Genomic DNA, 10,217 nt, shown 5'->3' with positions numbered 1-10,217 from the left:
AAAAAAAAACAGAGTGAGGTATTTCCTAATAGGTAGCTGAGTTGACATTTTCAGTTTCTCCACAAACACATCAAAATCCAATATGTAAGTCAGAACAGGAAAGAATTAACTTTTTTTTCTTTTTGGGATGAAGTCTTGCTTGGTTACCCAGACTGGAGTGCTGTGGCACGATCTCGGCTCATTGCAATCTCCGACTCCTGGGTTCATGCGATTCTCCTGCCTCAGACTCCTGAGTAGCTGGGATTGCAGGTGCACACCACCATGACCAGCTAATTTTTTGTGTGTTTTTTAATAGAGATGGAGTTTCACCATGTTGGCAAGGCTGGTCTCAAACTCCTGACCTCAAGTGATCCGCCCTCCTCAGCCTCCCAAAGTGCTAGGATTATAGGTATGCACCACCATACCCTGTCGCTAAAGCAATAATTTTCTAAATGATACCCTTGGGATCTGCAAAAATAACCTATAGCTTTTTAGAGTATCTGGCTTCCAATTTAGAATAATTTACTTCCAGTGAAATTTCCAGATAAATAAGAAGTATGTGACACATTATATGGGGCTGTCCTGCAACAAAGGGTAACATATTTCCTCACTGCAGTCCTCAGCACTGCTACCCCCATGGCTGTTTCAACAGGAAAGGCACTTCCTGGCATAACAGGAGGCCAGTGATGGAGCTGCATTTCTGTTCTCTCAGACCCAAAGTCAAGGTGTCAGGGAACTTTACTACCAGACCAGGTGGCACTCGATTTCTGCCTAAAGTCTCAACAATACTTTATAGAGCCAATTATGTCTGGGTAAAGACAAGGGACCCACTGAGGCTTGGGGTAATGTAAAGATAAGAATTAGAAGGAGGAGTCTTAAAAGCTCATCTGGAAATGACGAGCAACAAGGAACATGTCTTAGATGGGCTCCTTCCTCACAAGTCCTCCTCAACTGTTAATATCATGGGAGAACAAGTTTGAAATGTCTAATGATCAAACAAGAAATAATTTGCCTGAGGAGCTGCCAATCACAGTAAAGTTTGTCCAGTGCCCACCTTATAAAACAGGGGGTATGTGATCTGAGATACGTTTTCTACTAGTTACTTAACTGTCCCTGAGCAAGGACTGCAAGGGGGCCTAGGACACCCTATGCTTCTGCTCTATCAGTATATCAGGGTGATTCACCAAAATAAATCTCAAGCATATTCAATCCCAGTTTAATCAACATTAACATTTTCCCTTAAGTATTCAGCTAGGAATTACTTTTTCTTTCATATATGTGTATCTTTATCTCTGTCTTCCCATCATGCTCATCTTTTTCCTTCATTTGGCATATTACACATCTACATTTTTGTCTCGGTCTAAACATTATTATTATTATTTTGCTTTGCTCACATTTTTCTTCTCTTCTCATTTCTTTTGTTTTCGAGTTCTTCCTTCACCGTATAGTAAAAAGCTCTCTTAACCACACTCCCCATAATCAATCCACCGAATGATCCAGTGCTGCCATTCCCACTATAAACCAGCAAGCTGGGTGCCCAACATTTTCTACGCTGACTGGTAATCCTCTTCAGGATAACCAGAGCCTTGGGCTCTCACCATTCTGAGGGATTCCCACATCTGTTCTGCTGGCTAGATTTGATATTAAGATTAATTTAAACAAATACTTAAACTGATGAAACACGAGTATAAAAAGGGAAAGGACTGTTTAACAAAAAACTAAACAAATTTTTTAGAAAGTCTTAATAAATTTGAGTTACTAAATAAAATCCTTGTTGATTTAATGTGGGTGACAAGATTTGCAAAAATTGAAAAAAATAACAAAAATCTAGATTCCTACATTCATATTGCTTCAAGTTTTTGTTTCACCATTAAAGCTAAAATTGGAAAACAGAAACAATGTATTGTAAGTCTGGTTCATATTGCCTTTCTTGAAAAGATTTTCCATCAAAAGACCGGAAATTTACATATATTTCGGTTAAATTAAAATGTTTAAAATACATATCTTTTAAAAGTTATTTCCTACTTTGACCAACTTTTAAATTAAACAGCCAACTACAGAGTTGCTCCTAATCAGATGATGGTAGCAGGACAGAGATACAAAGGAACACAGGAAATAACCTGGCCATCCCTTAAACAGAAGATAAACATTGATAAACAAATGTTTTTCAAACAAGGAATACATATTTTAAAATGAAAGCAAGAATGTAAAATACTGACAGGGAGGAACCAGTATCTTTCCGTTATAGCTTGCCTATTCTCGAGAGTCAATTGGCATGCAGCTTACTTTCTATCTCTTCCTTCAATATTTGGTTTGGAGTAAGTTTAGTGCTGAGGAGCCTTAGACATAGATTATGAATTTCACAGATGCTCACTAGGTGGCTATTCTGATTTTCAACTGAAAATCACCATTTCTTACATAAACAACTGCTCTGCAATATGTGTGAGAAAAGGAAGTGAAGGAAGAAGAATGGACTCATACATGATTTTATGAAAGAATAAAAGACAAATATGCCTCAGGCCCAATTTGACCAGCATCCTGACTGGGTCTCTGTGGCACTCAGATTTTTCAGTTCATAAAATTTTGTTTGACATTCTGCTTTCCCTTGCTATGATGTGCTTAAAATAAGCAGTTAATCCTTGGGACCAATTTAAAAGAATCTTACAGGTAGCTTGAAATATCACTGCCTCAGGACATGCATGTCTTGATCAAGTAACAGAGGTCAGACTTCCTAATTAGAATTAGTTGTAGGTGGATTTTCTGTTTGCTTTCTTGTCTGTTTTTGAGTTTTTACATTTCTGTATTGCTTTGGGAATATTATTCGTCATGTTGAAATTTGTTTATTGAGTAATAATTGTTGCCTCTCACATATACCTTTCCTCTTTTAAGTTGATGTTCCCAATCTGCTTAAAGTTAGCAAAGTGAGAGAGAGAGACAGAGAGAAACAAGGAGAGATATGACAGCCAGGCATATAACACTGTTAAGTGGACTGGAAACCTTCCAGTGTTAAAAGTTGCATTGAACCAATATGGCTTCATGTTTCTTCTCTGCTTTCTGGTCCCAGAGGTTGTGCTTTCTTTGAAGAGGCTGCTTCTGCCTCTCTTCCTACACTGACCTCCCTGTGAAACAGGAAAACCCAAGGGTAGAAGGTGGGGGGCGGGGAAGAGGTAACCAAGAACCCTAGTACTCTCCGAGCCAAGCTTCTCCCCACGCATGCAGAACTGAGATGTGGGAGGGTGGGGCAGAGTGGAACTAGAAGCTGACAGGATCTGGAGCAGAATGAATCAGCCCTATTGTGAGCATGAATGTCTAGCGTGTATAAAATTATGCACGACTCTGAGAGCCCAATACGTGACTCGGTGCTAGCAAATCTCCACGTAGGAACGAGGGTGTGTGTGCCAGAGGACAGCTGAGAGAAGGGCTACAGGGAGAGCATGTGGGAAATGGGACGTATGCCACTTGCACACATGGGCCTCTCTGGGACATGTCCTGGGCCCCTTCACAGGTAACAGAGAATCATGTGTACCAGGATTAAAAGGAAAGGAAAAGTGGGGAAGAAATGGTGGGCCTTTCAAATTTAGTTTTTTACTTTTAAAATTTTAAGTCAATTTTATTCTTTTACTCTGAAAACACCTGAAGTTATGACTTAAAGATCCTGGTGGAAGTACTCACTGGAAGAAGTAGGACATCTATACCCCAATTAGTATGGCTAAACATTTTCACAAATGGATACCTTACAAAGAGAAGAGAGCTCCTCTTAGAATCAGGATATCTGTGACTCTATCTCCGGGCCTCTCATTTCCTACATGTGAGTAGAAATAATATCAACTACCACACAAGGGCTCTGTGAGAAGGGAACGTACATAAAGAAACCAGTGCAGTGCCAGGCACACGGCGCCAGCTTTCTATAAAGCACTAAGTTGGCAAAAAGGCACATTTCACTTCCAGTCAGCGAAATGTTCTGTTCTGTTCCAGATCAGAGGCATGTTAAACAGAGAAGGAAATCAGATGTTTATCAAATTGGCTTTATAACATGAATTTTCACCAAGTATGATGCTGAGAAAGCCATGTGTGTTTTAGCACTACAGATAGAAACCCTTCCTAACGACAGGGTTAGTTCCCAGCTGCAGCAATTTTTGAGGCGTCATGGCATTGGTGTGTCTCTGAGCCACTGATGTGAGTGGCAGACCCTGTACGTGGATACCTAAGAAAGCCTCTAGAAGCCCAGTTCAGCCACCTGTAGTGGATACATTTGTTCAGCCAGTTCCCATAAGCCTACAATCAGCCTCACTGACTGGGTGAACCAACAGGGGTAGTTCCATTCAAATTTCAAATTAAAGATTATTAAAATGTAGAGAAAATCTATCAGAAATATAATGAGAGATTAAATATGAGAAGAGAGAAGGAGAAAAAAAGAGTTTTGGCTGATCAGCAGAGGCTCCCACAGGCAGCTTGTGAGTCCATTAATGACTTGGCCTGCATCCTGGGTGTTTACTGATTCACAGCTTGTTGAACTTCTTGTATATTCCCAACTACTCCCTAAAGTGTGATATACCTCATCTACTATACAGTGGTTTAATTGCACTACAAATAGGTTTACTCAACCGGTTAGAACTCCAAATACTGCTAAGATAGATGCCCGAATTTTTAAAAGTGGTGCTTCACAGATAATCTTATTCCAGAATTCCACTGCTAATAAAATCTGGCAGTGCTCAAACCCATACACCCATTAAATCAAAGTTTAATCTTCTCCCTAATGAATAAAGAAATCTCCAAGTCATTTCCAAAAGTGTAAAGAATTAAAAAACAAATGATAAGCAAATAGGAACCACAAAGAATTGCATGCTAGAACCATCTTCCTAGATAGAAAAGTTTCAATTAAGTCCTTGAAAAATAAAATACTGCAAAAATACAACATCAGAAAGCATTTATGAGCCACAACAGGAAATATGGTATTTGACATATCCTGAAAACAAATCAGTGAAGCATAGAAGGGACTCACAAATAGTTAAGTTCCTAAGTTAATGGTGTGGAAAATATTCGAGGTGAAAAAATGGTAACAGAAACATCCCTTGTGGCACAACAAAAACCTCTTTTATTTCATCTGCTCATCTGTGTGGTAAATGGCAATAAATGTCTATGAGATTGTTTACTGCTCTTCATATACAGATGGAATTGGGATTAACACTTAATTAAACTAGAATTCTTGGGCTATCTAAAATGGATCAGGTCATAGTTTGTGCATTAATTACCTTCTAAACTATTAGTAACTCAGATGGATCTTGTCACTATTTACTGCCACAAGGAGGAAACTGTGCGTCTATAAAAATAGATCAAGGAAGGAGCACTATTAATATGATTAGATTAGAACATACAGTTCAATTTTGAAAATCCTGGTGTAGGAGTTAGAAGCTGCAGTGGGTAAGCTATGACTGCACCACTGCACTCCAGCCTGAGGGACAGAGCAAGATCTTAGGATGGCGAAAAAATAAATAAATAAAAATAAATTAAAAAAAAAGACAAAATTAAAAAAAAATTGTGGTAATAAAAATAAAGACTAAAAGATTGCTAAACCTTTTAATTTAATTTAAACTAAAATTGCTCTTAATCAAACTTGTCCTACCCTCGGCCACGGAGCTGCATGCAGCCCAGGATGGCTTTGAATGCCGACCAACACAAATTTGTAAACTTTCTTAAAATATTATGAGCTTTCTGTGATTGTTGTTGTTGCTGTTCATCACCTGTTGTTCATGTTCATGTATCTGATGTGTGGCCCAAGAGGGTTCTTCTTCCAATGTGGCCCAGGAAAGCCAAAGGATTGGACACTTCTGCTCTAAACTTTCAACCAGACTTATTTAAAAACATTTATCTTAAGGTTGTCTGCTGGTCAGACAGGAAATACAGGCTGTCATGTAGTAATACCATATAGAAAATTACAAATATATGATTATATATAATATAGTATTTAATATTTACATATATATCTCAGTCAAGAGTCAGGTACTTCTCTTAACCCAAAAGGGCAAAAACTAATGGGGCAGAAAGAAGAGTAAACAAAATTTTTCCTTTCAAGCGTTCCTCTCCAACCCTCTAAAGTAACTCCTTGGTCATGTGGCATGTTTTCTGACGAGCTGTCCAGTAAGAAGTGATTTCGGCTGCACAGCACAAGCCTCAGGGAAGGAGCAGTGATCTAAAAAGTCAAGTCCCTATACAGCATCTATTTGGCCTTAGATAAATGTGAAGAATAAATACATTACTTGAGTGTGTAGAAATACAACAGAGAGCTTTTCTTGAATTACTCACCCATAGGCTCCATTGCTAATCAATTTAATCGTTTCAAAATCACTTTCCCGAGGTTTTCTTCGAAGTTTCAGGGAGGCATTAGAGCTCTTGGAAACAAAATATGGACGTTACAAGGTAGTTTAGAAGAAAATTATTTTATCAGCAAAATAGATACTACTTGAATTACATGCTGTATTACGTAATATGTTGAAGTACAGTATTCCAGCCACAGGAACCTGAGGGACAGTTTACAGAGCCATCATCCACAGCAATGCTGACAAACTCCTTGTGACACTGTCACTTAAGCAAATCCACATTTCCAGGCAACCAGGGACAATTTCTGATTTTAATTTTGTAAACTACTCAGGTTGGTCTTGTCCTAGTCTTAACATTTTGAGATTTAACTCCAAAATGCCAAACTTTCCTTTTGGTTTCAGTCAGCCAGAAAAGAATGGGCTGCGGTGACACTACATGGGGCTCTATCCCTGACACAGCATGTCTCTTTCATTCCTGTGGCAATCTTCATTGCTCAGAAAAGTAGTAGGCAACGCATGGAACACCCAAATATAGAATGCCTGCCTTTCTCTACTTCCATGCCATAAATTTAACATGGCTAACAAAACAAGTTTCAAAAAGACAGCTCTTCAAAAAGTTTAGCTCAAAGGATACGAACAGAAAAAATGCTTCAAAAAAATTCTCTCATGCCCCATTTATCTTAGTCTGGAGAGGGAGTTACCAGCTCTTTGCTCCCCTGCGTAAGAGTCCAGAATTCCCTTCCTATTGTTTGGAAGAAATGTCATCATCCTCAACTCAGTACTGTCATTGCTGACCCTGTCGTCCCACTCGTTTTTAGAAGACTTGGCTACCCATCTTCCTCTCTGCCCAAGAGCTCTCTATCCAGGGTGACTTCAGTGTCTACAAAGATCACCCACCCAACACTCTGGCCTTGGGGCTATGTGACTTCTTCAACCCAAAACATCTTCTCCTCTAGACTTCAAGACTGGAACCACTTACTTGTTCAGTCACTTACTATTACTCTTTTAATTTTTTATTCTTTTTTTTTTTTTTCCCTACTTTGTACTGGCTCAGAAGGTAATTCACTCACTATGACTGCTCCTTCATGGCTCTGGATTGCAAGGCTCTGTACAAGGCTCTCTAATCTCATTAACTCTTCCCTACCTGAGTGATCTTATTTATGTTCATGGATGGCTCCTAAGTCACTTCGACTTCTACCAGAAACTCCCTCTGAGTGTCAGTTGCCAGTTTGATGGATCTTCTTGCATGTTTAAAAGGAACTTTAGTCTTGATACATTCAAAATTATGAATCAGATAATAAAATTAACAATAACAGCTATCATTTATTTAGCACTTACTATGTGATACTGTCCTAACCGTTTTACATAAAAATCTCATTTACGCTTTTATAAACAAGGAAACTGGGGCACAGAGAAATTTCCCCCATCCCCCAGCTAGTAGAAAGCAGAGTATCTTCAAATCCAGGCAACCTGACCCCAGAGCCTGAGTTCTTATCCCCCAGGATACACAACCTGCTCTTGCTTTCCTAACCCCTAATCTGCTCCATTGTGGTTCCTCTTTTGGTGTTCACAATTAAGGAGAATGGCACCAGCATCCAGAGCCTCTCCCCTATGCCACTGCAGCAGCCTCTGAACTGGCTTCGACATGGTCACCCCTCCCTCATTCTCCCACACCACTGTTTTCTGCACTGCAGTCAGTGTGATTTTGTTCAATCCATAGCTCTGATTGTGTTATCTCCTTGTCCACTCTTCCCACCCCCATATATCCATACATCTCCTCCAAAGTTCAATCACTTCCCACTGCTCTTAAAAAACAAAAACAAAACACCTGACAAACATGAAAAACAGGGACCTTAAGCATCCAGTTTTTACCCAAGTGCTCTAGTTTCTCCTGTCTCTCTTGCTCTTAGTCTTCTGATGTACCCTGTGGATGTTCCATTTATCCCTTCTTACCCTAGTAATCTGTTACACTGAGCTCAAGTGCCATTTCCTTGGGAAATTTTTGGGGACTGGACAGACTATGGCAAATATGTTTATGTTATATTCTAGTAGTATGTGGTCTTTTTTCTTCGCAGATCTTATTCCTATTTATCATTTCTATTTTTGCATGTGATTTTTTATTAAGTTTTGTTTCTTTTTGAAGGAAGGGGCTAAAATTGTATGCTTACTGTCTGGCACAGTGCCCTCCACATAGAAGCATAATAAACATTTGGTGCATAAATAAACTAACACAGCCAAAATCTCCAGATGCTAAACAGAAAAACCAATATCATATTTCATCAAGAAAGATACTTACACTCACTGATTCATCTGTTTCTGGTGTTTCTGCTGTCCCACTATCGTAGTTTCCCAATTGAGCCATTTCTAAGTTTAAAAAAGAAAGCCAGTAAAGCTTTATAAAAATATCACGATTGGATAAGAATACTAAGCTTATTAGTATTCTTATCTAATAAGAATACTAATAAGAAAATACTAATAAGAAACAAAAGAAAAATAATTTTTCCCATATTAAACAAACTGCTCTATACTCCAATGTGTCCATGGAAAAATCTTAAATCTAAAAAGAGGCAGCAATTGGTATTTTGAAATTGTTCATTATATACCCGTCGCTGGAAGCCCATTTCTTGCAAACACCTAGACATAGGAACTTTAGAAGCTGGGCATAGGATCTCATTGGCTGATGCAATCACCACAGCTTGGAAAGGCTTCGGTAGGTCAACATCTCTGCTTAGAATCGGTATCTGAGACAGGCAAGTCTTTCCAGGCTCTGGCAGGCATCAAAGAAGCACTGACTACAACTAGGGAATGATTCTTAAGTTGTGGTGCTTATCTCTTGTTCCATTCCTTCATATCCACTGAGAAATACCCTGCCAAAGACACTAAGAATTTGTCAGAGAGGAAGTAATAATGGTGGTTAAGAGGGATTTGGAGGTTAAAAGACTTAGGTTACCACTACTATCTGCACTTACTGACTGACCTTTAACTTCAAGCTCTTCCCTTGTAAAATGTAAACAATGTGACTTACTTCGTAGAGCTTTTTATGAGTACTGTATGTGATAATGCATGTTAAGCTCTTAGCATACTGACTAAAAATTAAGAGCTCATTAAATGTAGATTTATGGTCTTGGAGGTCAACTAAAATGTATCCAGTTGGAAGGGCTCTCAGACAAAGGGGCAAAAATTTGTAGTGTTTAAATAAAATAGCAACAGCAGCTAACATCTATTAAACACTTACTATGCTAAGCAATTACAAAGACAAACATATAATCCTCAAAACAATCCTATAAATAAATGCTATTATTATCTCATTTTTATGGAAGAACTAAGGCACAAAGAGGTGCATCAATTTGGATGGTCAAGGTTCACATATCCAAAGCAAAACAACATTGGAGTATTACCTTTAGATAAAAATTTATAAATTCTAGATTCTGGAATAACTGGACATTGAGCATGCAGTGCTGGCTCAGGGTGCAAACCTGGGCAGCCCAACTAACTCCCAATTCCTAACCTTCAAAAGATAGGCCTAAGGCATATTGGTTTAGATGCTTACAAGAAAGGGAGACAAATGTAGAATAATCCAAGTTTTTAATTGTTTATTTACTTATTTATTTCTAGGAGTTTTGTTCCGTCGCTCAGAGTGGAGTACAGTGGCACAATCTTGGCTCCCTACAACCTCTGCCTCCCAGGCTTGAGCGATTCTTCTGCCTCAGCCTCCCAAGTAGCTGGGACTACAGCCATTCGCCACCACGCCCAGCTAATTTTTATATTTTTAGTAGAGATGGGGGTTCACCATGTCAGCCACGCTAGTCTTAACTCCCGGCCTCAGGTGATCCACTCATCTTGGTGTAATTTTTTTTTTTTTTTTTTTTTTTTAGACGGAGTTTCACTCATGTTACCCAGGCTGGAGTGCAATGGCGTGAT

General features: G+C 38.9%; 1 protein-coding gene across 11 annotated transcripts in view; it reads right to left on the bottom strand.

Annotated features, from left to right (window-relative positions):
* Nucleotides 1-10,217, bottom strand: part of LOC108292769 (microtubule-associated serine/threonine-protein kinase 4) — a 347,164-nt gene that overhangs the window by 41,436 nt on the left and 295,511 nt on the right. For all 11 annotated transcript variants that reach the window (XM_037733236.1, XM_037733235.1, XM_017513848.2 and 8 more), the window contains 2 exons: nt 8,593-8,660; nt 6,283-6,368 (listed from right to left, as the gene is read on the bottom strand). In XM_037733236.1, the coding sequence (XP_037589164.1) occupies nt 6,283-6,368; nt 8,593-8,660 (154 nt within the window). The remainder of the gene's footprint in view (nt 1-6,282; nt 6,369-8,592; nt 8,661-10,217) is intronic.

Source organism: Cebus imitator, unplaced genomic scaffold, assembly GCF_001604975.1.
Source record: "Cebus imitator isolate Cc_AM_T3 unplaced genomic scaffold, Cebus_imitator-1.0 Scaffold506, whole genome shotgun sequence".
NCBI lineage: Eukaryota > Metazoa > Chordata > Mammalia > Primates > Cebidae > Cebus > Cebus imitator.
This window is presented reverse-complemented; position numbering and strand designations above follow the sequence as displayed.